The sequence below is a fragment of the Urocampus carinirostris genome, chromosome 2, assembly GCF_059441175.1.
Source record: "Urocampus carinirostris isolate Australia breed hairy pipefish chromosome 2, RoL_Ucar_1.0, whole genome shotgun sequence".
Lineage (NCBI taxonomy): Eukaryota > Metazoa > Chordata > Actinopteri > Syngnathiformes > Syngnathidae > Urocampus > Urocampus carinirostris.
In genome coordinates this window covers 29,753,306-29,774,366 of record NC_142350.1, presented here as the reverse complement: position 1 = coordinate 29,774,366, position 21,061 = coordinate 29,753,306, and the positions used below count along the sequence as shown (strand labels likewise).

The window sequence follows — 21,061 nt, the reverse complement described above, 5'->3', positions numbered from 1 at the left end:
TTTTAATCATTTACAGGCTCGCATAGGCTAAAGGGGCGAAACAAAGCCTGCAATTGACCGAAAAAGATGAATGTAAATCACATGTTGCAACGGTTGCACTACGGCATAGAGAAAACATGTTTTACTATTCTGTATTTGTAAATATTTTACTCTCCTGGATTTACTACACTCACGGTATTAAGAAGACCATGGTTACGTGAAGGCTTCAAGAGAACTTAGGTGAGCTATGCGGATTTATATTTTCCCGGTATCTTGTTTTAGAATGATCTTGATGTTTCTGTGATGAGTCTATTTTTAAACTAAATTCAATTCAAAGTGTTTATTGTCATATGCACAGTAAAGAACCCCGTTTCCCTGTACAATAAAATTCTTACTATGCTGTCCACACAGTTGGTAGCAAAAAATAAAATGAAAACTAAGAAATGTTTGTTTGGTGACATCGTATGGACACCGCATCCGCACGTGTCTACGACACGTATTTGCTTCTTTGCAAGCTTTCGGAATGTTAAGGGGGTAATAAGTTTGACTGAACTATCTGACTGTTTTGTCGACGTTCCCATTGTAGCGCCTTATGTATGGAAAATATAGGACCAAAAACTATTTTTTGGGGGTGCGCCCTATAACCCGGTGGGCCTTATAGTGCGGAAAATACGGTAATAAATAATTGGCCATTCATTCGTTTGTGCTTCACATTGTTCAATCCTAACAGCACCAGACATTCTCTGGACATTGGATTTTCATTAATTGTAGACATGATTTTATCAAAAAATGAATGTCTAAAATTGCGTTGTGTGTAGCCCGTCTATTCCACAGGCCAATTACAGTGTTTTCACAACCATAATGGCACATAAAAGTGTGAAATTTGCGCTCCGTGTGGCATGTAAGGCGGCGGACATAGCTGAGGACGTAGATGAGGCTACTAAAGGGTGAACTGTGGGCTTGTATATAAGGTTAGGTTCACACTTCAGAGCTTAATGCTCAGTTCCGATTAATGGCTGAAATACGATGTTTTTGTTAGATCGTTCACATTTCCAATGAAATGCGACTTGTATGCGATCTCCCGTAACTTCTGTGTCTCCTGTGTGAACGCCACCATATCACACTTGCGCAGAAGAAGACACAAGTCGTTAGAGCTGCACGATTAAAAGAGAACTGAGATGTGACGTTGTGCGATAGTGTCACCACGAAACACTGCGTTTTTTTCAAGGTTTCATAGTACCAGTTTGGTATTTGAGTGATGGAGTGTTTGGCCAACCAGAATAGTCACATTTTGTGGTTTAACAGCGCCGGCCAATCAGAAGCAGGTTTTAATGGATCCCAACCAAGGCGAGGCAAAGTTTGCAAGACGTGTGTATACGACACCCATCCAAATTGCCCAAAGCAATTAAGGTTCCGTCCAAAAGATGTCTTTATCTGGTTGGAAATGTTTTTGAAAAATATCCTTTTTTAGACCTTCATTCTCAAACTAAATGAAGACATTCCATGGATGTCATGGTCTTTTCATCTAGTTTTTTCTTGGGAGGATGCAGTTTGTAATGGGTTCCACCCAGAATTTGAGAAAACGTTGAAAATACATTAAATAGAAGCTAAGGTTCTGGCCAAAATATGTCTTTATATGGTTGTAAAAACAAAACTTGAAAACATATATTTTTCAAGCCATTCAAATAACTTTGTGGGAGCCAAATTTGGACCACATTAGACAAGGTAAACCAAAACTACTATTTATGGACTATATTTGGTCTAAGTTTGATGGGGGGAGCAGTAGCTCAGGAGGTAGAGCACTCGTCTTGGGATCAAGGGATCACAGTACGAATCCCGGCTCCTCCGTGTTACATGTCGAAGTGTCCTTGGGTAAGACACTAAACCCCTAATGCCCCCAATAAGCAGGTTAGCTTCTTACATGGCTGCAATACAAGGCCGCTATTGGGAAATGTGAAGCACACTGTAAAGCGCTTTGGGAAGTCATTGACTTGAAAAGCGCTATATAATTGCAGATCATTTCAGATCATTTCATTTCATTAAAAAAACTAAACAATTTCACACATGTAGCTATACTTTTCACTGAAATATGTCAAAAACTCACAAGACTGTATCTAGACCAAAATTCAACAACTAAACCTTTGTTTTTCATTCAGTGTGCTGGGGCACACATGTGTACCCCGAGACCTTGTCTAGGGTGCAATAGGAACTTGACTAATCTATCCTTGCAAAGAAGCATGCTTTTGTTGAGTAGCTTTACATTCTTACAGTGATAAGCTGAGTAACCGTAGCATTCATCCACATCAGCGGGTGGCAGCAGATTTCCATATATTTTTTCTTTTTGCATACTATCTGCTAGTAGTACAGGGAAATATACTGTATTTAATAACTTTAATAATAAGTTGTATAATAAAGCTGTTTAAGATTGTTTAAAGTAAATAAAATAAAGTAAACGTAAGGCACATCATTTTGCAAATTTTAATTATTATTTTCTTAGAAAACAAGCCAAATTACAAAAAATTGAGAAAGGATTGAATGCAATAACAAGATAGAATTATAGTAAAACCAATTGAAAAATTAATAACCTGAATTTGTTCCACACATGGGGAATACAAATAATAATAACAAGGCGAAACTGTCAATTTTGTGTCTTGAGATTTTTTTTGATGAAAATAATATGCCTGGGCCAAAACGGGTTGGGGAACACTGTTCGAAAATACATATTATGCTTGTTGGGAAGTGTTATTTCATTTGTACCTTGGCGGTTAATTAACTACAGATTGATATTTCTGGTATTACCCATTGATCCAGTGGAATATTATAGTCAACTGTTTCTTACTGAAAGTAAAAAGATGCTTATGTTATTAATTTATTGTTTCCATTTATATACAATTGAAACATGTCCTGGGTTATACTTGACAAGGTCTAAGGGCACACAACACTAGTTTAGTTTGCAACTAATAAATAAAGCGTCAGCTGCTGTTTACTGACCGAGTGGGAGCTGACCCTGGTCTGCCACATGTCGGCCTGCTTGGGACTCAGGTCAGGGATCTGCATCCCCAACCGGGACGCCAAGGCCTCCACGTAACCAGCCAACCTGCAAGAATAAAACACAAAAGAACTGTCAAATGGATGTTTGCTCAAAATCATTTGTGTTTGTTTCCATTACTGTCATGTCTCCGTTTTGTTTTGATTTCAGATATGATTTACAAAGGCGCAGACACACGACTTGAATGGATTTTTAACCTGCTAGAGCAGGGAGAAAAGCCTTCAGATGAGAGAATTTCATTCCCGTTCTAAAGCCCTCTCCTAAACCCCCGTCTATGTAATCAATCTTCAAGGTTACAAAAAACAGATCAACCCCAAAGCGTGTGGATATCAAAGAACAGCTACGTGATTGGCCGATAGCAACAATGATAGTCAAAACGACAGACAATAGTGTGCAATAATAATCAAAATAAAGGAGTGTCACCAATAAATTTCGTTTGAATTAGTTCAATATTAAGAAGACACTCAAAATCTAAAACGAACAAAATGTAAAAAAAATACGTTTTTAAAAAATAATATCTTCATATATATTTGGTAAGTACATTCCAATTATTGTCCAATATAATGCATTTTTAAGACAGCCTGTCTCGTCTTTGACTTTCTAAGCTGTGATGTCATCTGAAGAACACCAGCACCCTAGTAAGACAGTCACCATATTGGTTTACGTGTTAATTAGTCAAAGAGGTTTTGACTGTTTTAAGCTTTGTTTTGGTAGTTGTTGTCGAGAATGCCTAAGCATTGTGTTGCAGGTGATTTGCTGCAATGCTACAACAAAAGGCGAGTAGGAAAAATAGGGGGAACTGGCAAAAATAACAGAGAGCTAACAGGGGTTAAAACAGCCGGGACAGGCAGTAAGCAGCCAGGATAACTGGAAGCCAAACAAAAAAAACAGCTTGGTAACAAACACAAACACAGCAGTAAATATGCCAAATGATCATGGCAGGCTAGCAGGATGCTAAAGAGTGCTAAACGGGACTGATCAGCAGAAAAACGGGAGGCTGACAGACCAAAAACATGCAGTAAGTAGCCAGGCTAGCTGGGAACCTACAATGAAAAGCGGTCATGGCAACAAACAAGAACCTGGCTGAAAATTGGCTGAAAACTCCAACCACAATTCATGTTCTGGAGTTTCCGAACCGGATTCATGTTTGGCGTTGGTTGACAAAATTTCTCAATGGGTTACTATTTTGGTAAAAATTTTGCACTAACAGGCCTCCAACGCTTGTGGTTGCTTGAATAGGTCAACTACTTCTACTTTCCCACCTTGACCGATTTTATGGTTTTTATCTTATATATAGCAAAGCTGTACAGGGGTGGAGAGTGACATCACGCTTATCCCCTTGTTTTTGTTGAAAGTAAGAAGATCCCTGATTCAAGCACAGTTCAAACGCCAAGCCAAACTCTAAGATGAAAAAAGAAAAGTTGAAACAAGCGCAAGAGAGACATTTACAAAGGCTTCGATGATGACACAAGCCAGACTTGGCGGGCAACCGTAAAAATAAGTTCAAAATTCGTTAAGAATATTGTTTCACCAGGACTTAAAATACAGCTGCAATACGGCAGGGGTTATTCAAAAAAGAGCCGATATGAATGAAAGACCAAGTCGTGAACATTTGGCTGTACCCGTATGGGACAATGTCTCAATGATTTATGAGACTTCACCTTGCCCATCACTCGAGTTGCCAAGTTCATATGGGGGAAAAAGGAATTCACAAAGAAAGGATGGGATTTTTTTTTTAATAAAAGACACAGTCCCGAACAGTATTACAGCTAGCAGGATACTAGAAGTCTGCTCTCAAGGTATCAGGAAACAAGAACAGGCAAGGCACAGTCATTATATACAGAATTGTTAATGAACGTCAGGTATGGGTGATTAGAAGCAGCCATTGGGGGGTTCTCCAGTCAATTGTGCACCGGCGTCCCCTTGAAGACGGTGTGGCATGCTGTATCATAACGGATTTGCATGAAGGGCAGTCAAACCAAAAGTGGAGATGTTATCATCATGACAGATTTCATATTTTTGAGGGGGTCGGGTGGTAGAGGAGGGCATAAATCATCAAGGTGACAAAAATCAATCATTTTTTGACCTACGCGACCGTCTCATCTATTCTGGAGGCTGCTGCACAAAATCCTGACAAACATGCATACACACTCTCTTCAGATGACTTTCAAAATGTTTTAGTGGGCACAGCGTGGTAAATAAAGGGGTTTTGGTCATTGTTGGCTCACATCTCCCATTCCCCTAATCAAAAATGCTTTCCACTGGTCAGCAACACGCAGCTCTGGAGCCACATGTGGCTCTTTTCCGCTCCCTAGATCTTTGTTACGCAATTGGAAAAGATGAAGGAGGGAAACACATTTTCAAAAAATATGGTTTCCATAGGACAAGCGTAACAAAAATTTTATGTATGAATCTTGTTTAGCGGCTCCAATTTTACAAGGTTCTAGAATACAACTACCTGTCTGTTCTTCTCTATTTAACTGACTAGAATACTGCTCAGAAAAATTCAAATTCTTTGACATATCAATATAAAGAAACGGAAATAGATAGATATATAGATAGAGATTGATAGATAGATCGATACTTTATTCATCCCCGTAGGGAAATTCACACTTCCAGCAGTATCCTTGTGTTGAAAATAAAACAATAAGAAAGTAAAAGGAATATAATACATAAATACCCAATGTAACGTGTTGCTGTAGAATATTTAAATAGTGCTACATAAAATACACACTAATAAAAATAGGGTAATACGCAATGTGGGGGTGTGGTTTAATGTGGGCTTTTACTCCCCTGGGTGGAGTTAAAGAGCCTCGAGGCATGAGGAAGAAATGATCTCCTCAGTCTGTCCGTGGAACAAGAATAATAATTACTTTCCCTGGTAACTAGTTACTTTTACTACAGAGTAACTCAGTTACTAACTCAAGTTACTCTTTGGGAGAAGTAGTGAGTAACTATAACTAATTACTTTTTAAAGTAGCATATCCAACACTGCATATCTTTGCCATTATGGTGCCTCCCTGCGTCAATGAGCAAGGCATACTTTTACTCAAGGCGTAACACTAACCAGCTATGAAGAATTGGTAAGCATGTGGACTTTTATAAGCTTTTAGATCAGCGGTGATACTCCATTTACAATACAATTTACATATCGTTTGGAGTGAAGTCAGGCAGACTGGACGAGTATGTCAGGAGGAAGAATTTATAGGTCGATAGCTAGCCTCGCTATCCATAGTTTCTCTAAATAGTGCTTATTGTGCTTCTCGCCAAGGAGAGCTACTTCATCATACAGCTGCACAATATTCGTTTGACTAGTCTTTGACAATAGTGTTCAATAGTAAAGCTTTTTGTTGTTTGTGTCGTCTACTGTTTACTGGCCTCACCCACAGGGAGTACGATTTACTCCGATTTCCTGCCGTCATTACATGGTTAGGTCACGCGTGTGCAAAGGGTCAATATATGTAGTGTTGAATTTTAATATTATGACAGGTCATTATACATGAACTCCCCAAAAATCTCCTTCCAACACTTTAGACACTATGCAAAAAATTGCACAAGAAGGCAGTATAGTAATAACTTGTTCACGGGCACCACTGAGGACGCAACTCTGAACAGCTTTTTACACGGCTAACAGTACTTGCATGAATATTTAAATGAAATGTTGAGGTTAACGATCATTTTTTTAAAATAATTCGAGGACAATATTTAAACTTTGGTCCAAATCACCTCCACAAATAAATTCTGCAGTGGAAAAAGTGTCAGGACTGCGCGTGAAAAACGAGCATCAATCGCTTTTCTGATGATGCCAAGCGGCTGGATTGATGCTCTCAATGACTCATCTGCAATCTCATGAAGGGTTTTTAGATTGCAATGCCACAAAATCATTTATCACTCAAGGTAAACCGGTGGGACTGTGCAGCCACTTTTGATTGTTTTTTTTTTTTTAATGAAACGCGATGACAAAATTATTGTGACCCAAAGTGTCAGTTTTTTGCTGACATGTTGTTCCGCTGTGACAAACGCATTTATAACTTTTGAAGTTAGACCAAATGACATGTTTGACGACCGCCCAGCTACTACGCATCACCCAAATGTTGAGTCAGCTGGGTTGAGGGATGGGAAATATCCTATTTAATTAGGAAAGGCAAACACAATAATTTTTAAGATAACTAATAAGTGACAGTGTGGAGTAATTCACCTAGAGGCGGTTGTAGCTTGGAATGAGGCTGAAGCACATACATTCAGAGCCCAAAGAATACCACGTTGCAATATTCAGAGTCCTATTGTTATACAGTATCATCTTGTGAGCAAGGATAAGTTTCAGCCTGAAACAGAACACGGAGTTCGTACACCTTTTTCATGGCCAAATTCAAGCACTTTTCAAGCACTTTCAAGGCTAATTTTGACATTTTCCAAAGGTAGAAATCCAGCGCAGATCAAAAGAACAGTTTTTTGTTGTTGATTTTGTCCAAAATAAAGTCACTATCTTACTGCTAGCAAATAGTTTGTTCTAGTTTGAGCTGTTCCTATCTATGATCTTTTTGTCAATGGGCTGCTATATACGGACATGAATTCTGCCTCAACAATGTTTGCGCAGCTTGGCTACGTCACACTTGTTTACAAACACAGAAAGGGCCTTTACGTTGTTGTTTGCCTTTAAATTTGTTCAGGGTCTTTAAAGCTAAAACGGTTTTGTATTTTAATTTTTTTGTGTGTAGATCTGTGAGTATTTGAATTTATATGTCATTTGTTTTTCAGGTATCCCCTGCAAAACATGTAAAACTACTAATTAATTAATCATTTGGCGCATGTTTTATTATTATTAATAATATATTTAATTTAAAAAACAAAACAAAAAATGAGGAGCCGTTCGGGAGCTGAGCGAAAGGGACTGTTTTCTAAATAGAGCGGTCCTCTTGGGTGCTACCAGTAAAGGGTGGTGACGCAAGCACTTTTTTATTTTTCTTCATTTATTGTGTGGTCAATAGAGTCAGACTGCCAAGAAACATGGAAATGGCAACAATTTCAAGCATTTTTAAGCACTTTACCCAAAATTCAAGCATTCACCTGACCTTGAAAGTGCAACACTAAAATTCAAGAATTTAAGGATTTCAAGCACCCTTATGAAGCCTGTTCAAAGGAATGAAGTATTTTTGACCACTAAGGGCCACTATATACTACACACTGGGGCTTTAAGCATGCTTTTACAAAACTACCCATGATACTACAGCACATACTGTGTTATTAGGGAGTTCAGATAATTGAGCCAAACACAGCTGACGCTGAATGACTTAACACCCTGCACTTGTCAGTGGAGTATTTTTCTGGCGTTGCCAATTGCCCTCAATGTCTTTCGCTAGCTAGCTGATGTTGCAGAAGTAACACCAAAGCTTGGGTGACATAACAGCCTTATGGCATGTTGACATGCATGAAACAAGCTCAGAAAAATGGTTTGAAATAGATTGTGATGATTAGCTTTGTGATTCAATGTATTTTAACGAGGACCACTTGCACATTTTAACTGGAAACCTCAAAACAAATTTGGTGAATGTTGGCTGCAATTAATAGCTAAGAACATCATGTTTAAATGGACACTGTGTAATATTTGACCACTAATGGTCAAGATGTCATTGTTGTGTAGTGCAACGGAAAAGGAATGCTACAAAGCACATGGATGAAGAAATTATGGAGACTCAAAGGAACCAAACCTAACCATTTTTTTCCAATTTTTCCCATTTATCATGTCAGCTCCTTCTCGGTGAGTCTTATGTTATGTAAAATGAGTACTAATTCCTTGACTTAACAGTTTTTTTTTTAAATACGTATATATGATATCCAAATAAATATTCATTTTTTAAAATTATTTTTTACCATTAAGAGATGCTAAATAGCACACAATCCAATAATCACTTTAAGGAGAAGGACCAGTCGTTTTATTTGATTTTAAGGATGATAATAGTTTGGGATGCAGCAAGAAGAGAAGATAAATGAGAATCCGATGATGATATACCAAAATGTTCTGCTACGGTCATAAGGTGGCAAACAGGAATATATTTCTCTTTACTATATCCCTTAGAGGTAAAAAGTGCTTCCTATGGTATTTTTTCTTTTATGCCTGTCCAATTATGTGTTATGGAGAGGCCTTCCTGGCCTTGTTGGAAAGCAGCAGATAAATTAGCCAATATAAAAAAAGGAACAGTAGCAGGGGACAGAGCTTGCCAAGATTCAATCTGACAGCAGCAGGTCTGGTACAGTCAACAAGCACCTGAGGTCTCGGATAAGCAGCATATTTATTTGTATGTGCATGCTGGAAAGCCTTGATAGAAAACAACAGAATTATTTCATAACCGCTTAACGATATGGTGCCCATGAGATGGGAAGGGATTGTTGACTTGGGAGTTAGCAGCCATTATCTAACATTCATTACTTGCCATGATTGATGACCGATTATGGAGTATCAGACAGGAAGTGCAGAAAATTACTCATAAGCAATTTTTATGTCTCATGTTGTCGTCATACAACATTGATCTTACGGTGGGGCTCATTTGCTCGGTACTACTTAATGTATATTCCAACCGGTCCGTCTGAAATTGGGTCAGCAAATGGAGCAAGTGCAAAGCAGGAAAGGCCAGACTGTAATATATGCAAATGTAAAACTGCAAGGGTACTGTTTGATTTCCCTTGAGATGATTCCAACCGGAGTGTAGAAGTAATCAATGAAGTCAATATTTATATGATGTAACGTTTTACACAACATTTTATTTTGAGATTTAGTACAAAACAAAAGTAAGAAAACATGGGATGAAACATGACTAGAAATGGACATGGATGACATGCATAAGCCCTGGCAAAGACTTAAGGAAAATGTAAAAAAACAAAAAAAAAAAAAAAAGAAATTACAAGCGAAAGAGACACCTGGACAAGATACACGAGTCTGACGGGGCTGATTTGCTTGAAGCAGTGCTTAACAATTATTTTCTGTCACGACCCCATAGGAAGAAGAAACCCTCTTGCACCCTCCCAGAAGAAGTCTGTCTCCTCATCCTGCTTATTTTTTCATGGGTCACTTGAAGGTTTGCTCCACTTTGTATCTACACTTCATACTCAATGCTTATACTCTGCTATATGCACAGCATGTAGGTTGAATGTAAACAAAACACTGCCAACGAGAGTGCGACTGCTCCCTAGTGTAGTGGTTGTGCAATTACACTTGATTTTTTGGAATGTAAAAAAATAAAATAAAAAAATAATCCCTGAGGTCAAACGCACCTGCGCCTCCCTTGACGGAGCCTTGCACCCCGACAGGGGGGGCCAGCCCCACCATTTGAGAACCACTGCCTTACAAGAAGCAGGGTTCATACACCTTTTTGATGCCCAAATCCAAGCACTTTTCAAGCAGTTTCCATGCCATTTTTATTTTTCCAGTACCTTCAAAGGGAGAAACCCAGCACCAATCAAATTGTTTCTACTGCAAAACATCTGAAATTACTGATAACTAAATAATTGGGTGCATAAGCATTTTTAAGGGTGTCAAGCACCCGTACGAACCCTGAGGGAGGTACAAAAACAAACACAAGTGGAAGCCTGTCCAGAAAATTACAGAGAGAGAAGGAGACACATTCAAACTGAAATTCAACTCAGATCAACCAGCCAACGATCAAGATCATTTGAATCTAAGGACTTCAAAGCGTAACGTAGTTTGTGCTCAAATGATAACTGTGCCTTCCTCCATTTAACTCACCAAAGTGAATATGAAGTGGGATAAATCATAGCTCCCGGCTTCCCACCTATCTGATCTCGTCTCACCTTGACAGCGTACCTTGGGGTTGTTCTCAGGATTATGAGAGAGTGGCACATTGTGAACGTTGTGTATGCACGTGTATGTCAGTGTGAATGTAAAAAGAAAAAAGCCGCAACAGTGCACGCCATCAATCAGAGCGTCATAACAAATCTTGATTGATGTCTAGTGTGCAAAACTTGGAAATAAATAATACAATTATTGTACCTAGTATAAAATATGTGTGCATAATCCTATTGATCATAAACACCAGCATGTCCAAAGAACATAGCTGGTTAATGGAGCCTGACAATATTATCGTGCTGGATTTGTCCAGACGGGTATCCTTAATAAATCATTACTGCGATTGTTGCCTGTCAAGGACTTAATTAGTTATCATACTTTTACTCATTTGTTAGCTCAATTTCTACTGTGGGGCTTAAGCTCACTGACTATTCTTGAGTTTGGCCTCTTCCTGCTTGCACAAGATGTTTCAACCGACCGGGCAGAGTTCAGAAATTTTATGTTATTCTTGATACAGTTTAAACAATATGATTAGCAAGATACGATAAATACTGCCACATCTTAAAAAGCTCCATGGTTGTTGGACTTTTGAACATTTAAATGAAATGCAATTTTTGCCCAAAAAAAGACCAGAGGGTCTGTGAAACGTATTAGAGAGTGTAAGTGTAAAATGTTGCTTCTCACGTCTTTGTGACAGCAGTGTTTATTGCTTTTTTTTTTTGTTCTGGATTGAACAAGGACGGAGGAAAAGGGCCCAAAAGTTTGCCTATCTCTGCAATTGCACTGTTTTGACTCATCTTTGTGCATCAATGTATTGTCTGTCAAGCATTTGCAGCAATTTAAGTGTTTGGTTTTGTCTGTTTGTTTTTCATATATTAACTCATTCACTTAAAGCCCAGTTTGAAAAAAATAAACAACTATAACAGTCATTGAGTATGTTTACATGATTGAAAGCGGACTATTGCAAGTATTCTTGTTATTTATAGCCATCTAAACACGCAAATAAATCTTTTTATGGTCTTAGTCTAACCTTAAATAGTCTAAATGAGTTAGTTCTACTGTTTTTTGATCACTCGTGCATGCATACGCAGTCTGATGATTTGATTTTTTTTCACCTGGGGATATTTTTTTCCCTTTGTTGGTGCCACAAAACTGTGGACTTGATACATGTAAACTCCTGATTCATGTATTGGTTGATCACTATTGGTCATTTCCATTTTATTTTCAAAATTGTCAAATCCCACAGTCTCCACATATATTGCAAGTCCATGCTTCTGGCAAGACACGTTTGAAGAAATTGTAAACACACCAAACGCAGCCGTGGAGCACACTTTTTAAAGCAGGAAGGAAACAAGAACAGTACTTGTTTGTGAGTGATATGAATGAAATAATCCTGAAAGTTTAATGCAGAAACAATGTCTATTTGCGCAATTACAATGCTCCCACTATGCTCTTATAATCAGATTACTCACATGCCATCTCATGTCAGTTAGTCCGTATTGCTCCAAACATCTGAATTCTGATCCCAGTCAGACTGTATATAAACTGTAAATATAAACTTGTATAAAAGCGCACCCATTGGTAGTTAATAAGCCACCTTTGCTTAATTTCTCAGCAAAGCAAAATAAGCAGTTTCAAATTTGGCTATAAAACCGGGTTATTAACGGGCTTAAAGATCTTTATATAGATAACACCTTTACAACTTTTGAACAACTCATGGCCAAATTTAACATGTCTCACAATAACTCTTTTGATTCCTCCAGATCTGCAGCTTTGTCTACAGTATAAACACATGCTGCCTCATTCTTCCAAAAGGGACTGTATTGGACAAGGTCCTTGACCCACTTCCTTCATTTATAGCCAGTTTGTCAGTTTTTCATGGAAAGATATGCAATCTGACTAAGACCTTGTTGACCAAGATTAAAACAATATTGGAACAGGAAACTAGATAAACACTTAAAGACTCTCTGAATATATTCTAAGCTGGTCTAGTTTCTCTATGTTAGTAAAATAAATTTCCCAGATATCCCAGATTGAGTAACCTGCCTGGTGTAATTACATAATGCTGGTTCCAATCCCTTCATTTGACTTTTAACTTTACTGCTTCATGTATAATGTTTGATGCATTGTTATTTATTTATTGTATTTTATTTTTCTTACAAAAAGACATCTGGGGGTCTTATGTGTGGGGAGCCACCTACTGCAGCAAGCACAATTACTCTATCTGCTTTTCATGTGTTCGTCAAGGTACTGTTGCTTTTATGTTTATTTTCTTACCTCGTTTCTTTCTTTCTTTTTATTTTGCTTCTTGTTGTTGTCCGTTTATTTGTTTGGTTTGTTTTTATGTAATATTGTCACCTTGGATGCTGTATTATTATTGCACAAGCTGAAATAGTTTTAAGTTTGTTTCCCCGGTGATCAAAAATTCAAATTAATAAAATCGCAATGAAAGGGAAAAAAAAAAAAAATCACCATTCCCGCTAGAGATAGTGAAAATGATGGCATTTGATATTACTGTAGCCTTATTGGTGTGCTACATTTGTCATGTGCTTAGAAATTCAACATGTTTCCACTTGGAGAAAATGAATACTTTCACCAGTCGTTTCTCTTAAGGATGTGCACTACAAAAGCTACAATAATAAAATGCAGTTGCAAGCAGTATGTTAAAAGTCAAATATTTAAATTCAAGTCACTGTGTGTAGTGAGGGTCATGATAGGTGTGTGTGCGCGTGCAAATTGTTTCTCACCCGAGTCCTGCCAGATCAGACACCAAGTTGCCAAGAGCAGCGGCTATGGAAAGAAGAGACAAGTGTAAAATTTCTATTTTAGGGTGAGATTCTTATGCATCAAGCATTCCCAACAAGCATAAGGATAGAATCTAAGAAAAAAAGCAAGTTGGATTGACAGCTAATAAGTTACGGAGATGTTTTTTTTTTGGGTCAGTGTGAATTTTAACTCTCCTCAAAGCGAGTCCGATTGTACAAAAATATAGCAAATCTATTGCACAGGATGCCAAACTCGCCCTGTTTCCAGGTCACTGGCTCTATAATGAAAACATGTACTTTTCAGTCCACCTTCACATGCTGGTGCAAGTGCGCTCTAACAACAATAGTTGTTTTTTAGTGGTACTAAGGACGCTTGTTGATGGAAAGGGGGGGGGGCTTAAGCGACTCCATAACATTTCCAGAATAAACATATGAATATTAATCTCATCATTAGCAAACAATTGTTTGTTTGTATGATGAGCCTAATGAAACATTCAAATTGTACGTATGCATGTACGGTGCCCATAAAAAATATTTACCCCCTTTCTGACTTCTGTGTTTTTGCATATTTAATCACTCACAACGGTTTCAGACCATCACATATATTTGATTATCAAACAGAAACAACCTAAGGAAATACAAAATCCCGTTTCAAAATGTTGATTCAATTTCTAAAAGGCACAAAAAACAATCAAAACCTATCTGGCCCTTTGTGAAAAGTAACTGCCTTCTGGTCCTAAGAGAGAATTGGGCCACTTTTGGGAGCGATATCAGAAAACAAAAATTTTCGATAATTGATAATGAGTCTTTCAAAATGCTGGAGGAATTTTGGCCCACTCTTCTTTGCAAAATTGTTTCAAATCGGCCATATTGAAGGGTTTTCTACCATAAACTGACCATTTAGGGTCACACCACAGCAACTCAATTGAGACTTGCATCCAGACTTTGACCTGGCCAATACAAAGCTTTCATTTTGTTTTTTGTGAGCCATTCAGAGGTGTACTTGCTGGTGTGTTTCGGATCCTTGTTCTTCTGGATGATCCAATAACGCTTGAGTTTGATGGAACAAACTGATTGCCGGACAGTCTCCTTCAGGATCTTCTGGTAATCACCAACATTCATTATTCGTTCAACCATTGCAAGTTGTCCTGGTCTTGACAGGGCAAAGCAGTCCCACAGCATTTACTGTACATGACTCCACCATAAGAAAGACACCAGTCAAAATTAGCATCCAGGGGAGAGTTGTCATGCAAAAAAACACTGCTGTCACAAAAGAACACAAAGAGTTGTCTCAGGTTTGCCAAAAAAACATTTTGATTGTTCTCAGGACTTTCGGAAAAACATTCAGTGCACTGATGCGTCAAAGGTTTTACTTTTTGGAAGGTGTGCCCATTATATCTGGCGTAAAAATGGCACAGCATTTGACAAAAATAAAGTGATGTCAACAGTAAAACATGGTGGTGGTCTGGGGCTGCTTTGCTGCTTCAGGACCAGTAAAACTTGCTGTGGTTAATCTGAAACATTTGTGAGTGATAAAAACCCCCCACAGAAATCAGGAAGGGGACAAATACTGTTTCACGGCACTGAATTTATTTAATGCACTTATTAGTAGAATTATAATAATATAGATGATAATATTTAATTTTTCCAAAAATTTCAACAGTGGTTAAATTGTAATTATCTGCTAAATTATAATCCTCATAGAATGGGTTATTCATTAGTTTAGCTGATAAATAATAAATTATATGAAACCAAATGAAGCAATAGCTAGAGAAATGGCATAGGAATTGAACCCGGAAAAATAAATGAATTAAAAAAAAATTAAAAAATGAATTTTATACATACACACACATATACATACATATATACATACAAATACAGTAAGAGTAACTTTTTAACAACAATCAAAAAACACTCGAGAGCCAACTAATACAATAGATTATTTTGCAACAGAGCAGCTTCCATCTCATTCCCGCTCATTTGCTTAGCAGAAATTTAAGTGATGGGTGAACTTGACTCCATCCGTGCTAAATCACTGTGCAAGGGTCGGGAAACAGGCATCCATTCGGAACTTGGCCCTAAGAGTGTCTCTAAGGGTGAAAATGTGAGGTTGGAAAAAGGTAGAGAAGATACTGGTGCCTTTTTTTAGCTAGACAGTAAGTGGGCTTCAAGCATGACATAAAGTGCCGGGTGCTCGTGGTCGAATCTTGACGATTCAAGATAAGAGGTAGCAAGTGTCAGATTTCTGGCTACTTTAATGAAAATTACATCTAAAAGTGGTTGCTCTCCTTACCGCTTATCTTTCTTGACCTGACAGGGCTTATTCACTTTTAAAAGCCACAGTGTGTAATATTTGACCACTAGATAGCACTGTTGTTGCTGCTACGCTGTACTCAGGGGCACTGGCTTTCATTCGCAAGATGCCAGGCAAACAAGGCGACGACTACTGGGTATGAATTCCACTATGTATAACAAATATTCATATGCGGTCTCTTCTCAAGGTTTCATCATTTTCCTTATGCTGAGGTTTTTGATTTTTTTCCTTGCCCCCATGTAGGTTTTAGATCAGATGGTTTAATAATAGTCTGTAGTTTGCAATAGTATGATTAAGGGCTATACAAATAAACATGACTTTATTTTTTATAAATCAACATTGGTATGATAGTTCATGTATTTTGCCTAGAATCCATGTCATTTTTTAACTAAATGAAAGGTTTTTTTTGTACCACCAGGAGGCAGTAAATGTTACACCCTGTCCCTTAAAAGTGTTTGTCTGGTATCTTGTTGCACTGTGTTCATTTGGCACTGGTTTTCGTTCGCATTAGACAATACAGTGCCATCTAGTGCTCAAATAGTACGCAATGTACCTTCAGGAATGACAATATCTTTTCACAGTGAGGCCAAGGTGGATATGTCTCAAACCAATAAATAATGAAAATATATTTTTAACTTTAACATAAATAAAGTATTTCATTTTTGTTTATTTATCATTCATGAAGTATATGGTTTGGATTTCTGTTATTTTGTTTCCTATGCATTGCACCATTAAAATAGCAATCAGAGAATTGGCAACTAGGAGGATTTAAATGTGCATTAGACTCCATAAAGCAGATGAACCGTAAAATGTACTTCCTTTCCTTTATGGTAAGAACGTGCCATACCTCCATCTGACAAGATAATTTCTGGGTTCTCCATTTCCCTTCTATGGCGGAAAAATGAATTAAAGATGGATTACAAAGCAGTTACGCTCTTACCTGCCATAGTAGAAATGCCAAATATCACACCAATGGACAACTCAATCTGTGTTCCCTGGGGGGTGACAAACATATTATGAGTGCACAGGTGAATCCATGATACTTTAATAGTAGTGGAACAATATTTTCATTTTGAAAACCATCAATACAACCATGCATCTATCAGGCAATTATTTCAAGTACTATTTGATAAAATCATGAAAATTTCTTTTACTGACAGATGGCAAGATTTAAATACAGTACACTACTCTTTCTTGTTGCACAGTAAAGTACCAACTAAATATGTTTCTTTAGAAAAGCATTTACTTTCTGTTGTTTACTTTCATGCATAATGTATTATTAAAATTCAAAACCTAACTTGGGGAATTACTTCTTTCATCCTCTGTGTGGGAAATAAAGCTCTTTTGTAAATGGCAACTTTGAACCATTAATTAAAAAAATAGTGTTATTTAGGTCACTCAGACTACATACATTTTTGAATAAATTAGCAGACATATCAGGTGGATTTTATTTCATAATAGTGGTGGCTTTTCTAAGATTAAAAAAAAAAATCCTGGGAGCGTCCGGACATTCACTCAAAAAATGTATCCAAAATCAGGTCATGCTGCAACTGTAGTCTTAGCTCAAGACATTGAGATATAAGAGATCAATATTACTTCCTCTATGAGGAGCAATTTCAATTGATAATATATTTCATTTGTAATCTTTTGATTCTTTGACCTTCAGTAAGATGAATGAGAAAACATTAAAGGAGCGTGTGCAAAGAATGTTAGAAGACAGAAAAGAACTAAGATTAGGCGAAATGATTAATGAGCAGAAAGCGTTACTCTCCCATCTGGACTGTTTCTTTCTAATGACTTGATTTCTTTATTTGATTTCCAACCCACCCTTATGTCCTAACTACATGTACCATTTTTTTTCCTGAAAAAAATAATTAAAAGAGCATTAGGGCTGGTTCAAGCCTCGGCCGAGTCATACCTAAGACTTACAACATTGGTACTCATTGCCTCCCCGCTTGGCGCTCGGCATTAAGGGTTAGAATTGGGGGGTTTGGTCACCTAATGACTCCCAACACAGCAGTTGGGTCTAAAATGGCGGCGCCCTGTCTGGCTGCGGCTGCATCGGCTTGCTACAGTTTAACTGTACGGGTCAGGTGTATCGACATTTCGTTCTGTGTACATGGTTACAAAGACAATGACATTAAAAGTACATTTTTCTATTCTTCTTCTATTTATATCCTTCTCAATGACCTTCATCTATTTTATACACCACTTATCCTCAGTGTGGTCACGGGAGTGCTGGAACCCATCCCAGCCATCTACAGGCAAAGGGGACACCCTGAACTGGGTAAAAGCCAGTCATAGGGCACACAGCAACAGACAATTCACTCGCTCATTCACACCAAGGGACAATTTGCACCTGCCAATGAAGGGGAAATGCATGTTTTTGGACTGTGGTGGTGAAACTGGAGTGTCAGGGGAAACCCACATAGACGCGGGGAGAAAAATGCACACTCCGCACGGGGAGACCGGTAGCTGGTATTGAACCCTGGACCTCTGCACCGTGGGGCTCTGCGCTAACCACCCACATGCCGTGCCGCTCCTTCTAAATGACCTTTGTTTAACGGGCTTTTTTGTCTTACAGTTTCTCCTTGTGTGTGAGTAGACTTACAGCCACAATCATGATACAGTTGTCCAGGAATCCAAATCCAACAAAAGGGAGTGCATTGTGCAGGAGAACTGAAAAATTAAAAAACACACAAATCATTTCAACATTAGCAAAATTACCAAACAAAAAGACAATGGCGTTAAACACATTTTCTTTTATGATTGTATTGTATTGTATCTAGAGACAAATATTATTAGAACGTTTGCATTGAAATATATTTATGTCTCCTTTAGATTTTGTTCTTCAATGAAAGACCTGGGAGTCTGATGCCCCAATCACCACTGGCACCAAGGTTGCCTTCACTTTCTATATCGTCACTCTTTCAGCCCTTGGTTTTTGTCTATTTTATCAAGTTCCTCCTTTCCAAAGTTGCTATCTTTAGGGATTGCAACATCTATCAAAACTGCTGTCCTTATGGAGTCAACACTTTTGGCATGTGTGTGTGTGTATGTGTGTGTATATGTGTGTGTGAGATCACAATGAACAGCTTCAGAGATAGGTGGGTAATTTTTTACTTTAAAGTCTTAGCTGAAACAGAAAAAAATGTTGTGGCAATCATTTTAACACTACATCACGCTCAAACCAATTCCGTTCTATTTGATGATGAATCAAAAGAAAACTAACGATATTTTGAAAAATAAATAAACAAAACAACACAAAGGTTTTTTTTCTTCTTTTTTTTTAAAGCAGAAACATTGTCAACAAAAATATTAATAGGGCTTAAAACACATATTGGAGATGAACAAGTTATTTTTTGGACCAATTGACATGGTTTTAGGTTTTACTGTAAATTATGAACCGTTTCAATCTAAAATGTAGGAATTGAATTATTCTGTATTCTTTAAGAGATGTATATATATTATTTTATATAAAATCATTCTTACCGTATCTTAACTGTGCTGCAGTGGGTGGCGCGATGTCAAGCTGCCCTGTCCATGAAAAAGAAGATAATAATGTCACTATTAAGAGAAAAACATCCAGCTTTGAAAGCATGCTTTCTGAAAAATGTTTTAGAATAAATCAAAATTTAAAGAGGCGGATTAGGAAATTGGAAAATGAAAATCAGGATTAAAGTTTGCAGTATTAAAACAAAAAAAAAAAACTATCACCAAAAAAATGTTGAAACTGTTTACATAAGAGGATAATATTCAATTATTCTTTTTTTAAATCATCATTGTCAGGCACCATAATAATAATATGCTTTCAAAATCATTTTCAATACTCCTAAACTTGTCACATTGTGACAAAAGTACTGAGAAAAAGGTGTGACCCAGTAGTCTGTCAATAATTTCTTTCGCGCACTCAGGCGGTATGCCAGATCCTGCAGCTGATAGTTTTCTTGCCTGGATAATTGGACACCAGTCCTAGATATAGGATAAAATGAGAATTTTGACAGCACTTGTGACTGATCAGGTCATTTTTGTGTGGGTGGCTACCCCTAGAAAAAAAAGGCCTGAATGACTCACATTTTTAAAATGTAGTTGTGACTCTTACACGTATGTTATAGTGTTGCAAATTCAAAGGAATGGGATAGCTTCGTCATTGTACTTTACAGGACAAAAGAAAGCAGTCAGCAGCAGTTGCTTAACAGGCTGAAGGCAATAAAATGGTTTCCTTTTCCAGGTTCTGTGAAATTGGATTTGTTTCACTCAACTCTGTGAAAATTGAAATCTGATTTCCACATGCTGAAATCTATTTAATGTCACACATCTCAGCCCACCTTGTAGAAGACACAATTTCATTGCTGTATGCCACTATGACATTAAGGTTTTATGAAGGCCTTTTTGATTCTTGGTAGGTTACTTCCACATCTAGTTTCCCATCCTAATTTTTCCTTACACACAATAATAGAAGAGATTGTATTACAGCACAGTGTCCTTGTCCTTTCCATGCCACACACTAAAGACATGCAAAGTCAGAGTGGTGCTAGGTAAACCTTTATCCGCCAAGTATTCCACGACAAACTTTAAGGCATTGTAAAAAGGCTAAAAGAGTAGAAGTACTTTATTTTTCAGTTTATAACCACAGAACCCCAACCTTACAATATATGGGCTAACATGGCTGACTAAAAGCCACTGGTGTAAAGTATTGATTTTGTGGCATCTAAAACCCCGCAGTGTTTCCCTACAGAAAGAATTGGGTCCAGCATAAAGGATCATTGGGCCTTTGGGGGAGCCTTTAATGGACTGATGAGAAGCTAGACACGAGCAGAGACTCGCAGCAGCCATGTCCTTTTTCAATAATCCTGCAACCACCTCTCGCAAAGATAGCCATTTGTTGATTAGACTTGAGTTAATATAGATAAGCATTTGAATAAAAAAAAATCATGGAGCTCTCAGCTCAACAAGACCCTGAAATAGCACTTTATAAGTGGAGTGGCACAAAAACAGAGAAACCCTCGATGGACTGCATTTAAGTAGTTCATTTTTATTATTCAATAGCTCAACCAGTGTAAAGAATCTGCTCATCCCTAATTCCCTTTGTGCACTTTCCCATTTGATGGGTTATCATGGTATTTGATATATTGTAGTCAAATTTCACAAGC

General features: G+C 37.7%; 1 protein-coding gene across 1 annotated transcript in view; it reads right to left on the bottom strand.

Annotated features, from left to right (window-relative positions):
• Positions 1 to 21,061, bottom strand: part of tmem65 (transmembrane protein 65) — a 41,599-nt gene that overhangs the window by 2,117 nt on the left and 18,421 nt on the right. Inside the window, exons 3-7 of the mRNA XM_088326177.1 lie at positions 19,401 to 19,445; positions 18,520 to 18,587; positions 16,849 to 16,903; positions 13,577 to 13,619; positions 2,971 to 3,076 (exon numbers count right to left, since the gene is read on the bottom strand). Of these exons, the coding sequence (XP_088182303.1) occupies positions 2,971 to 3,076; positions 13,577 to 13,619; positions 16,849 to 16,903; positions 18,520 to 18,587; positions 19,401 to 19,445 (317 nt within the window). The remainder of the gene's footprint in view (positions 1 to 2,970; positions 3,077 to 13,576; positions 13,620 to 16,848; positions 16,904 to 18,519; positions 18,588 to 19,400; positions 19,446 to 21,061) is intronic.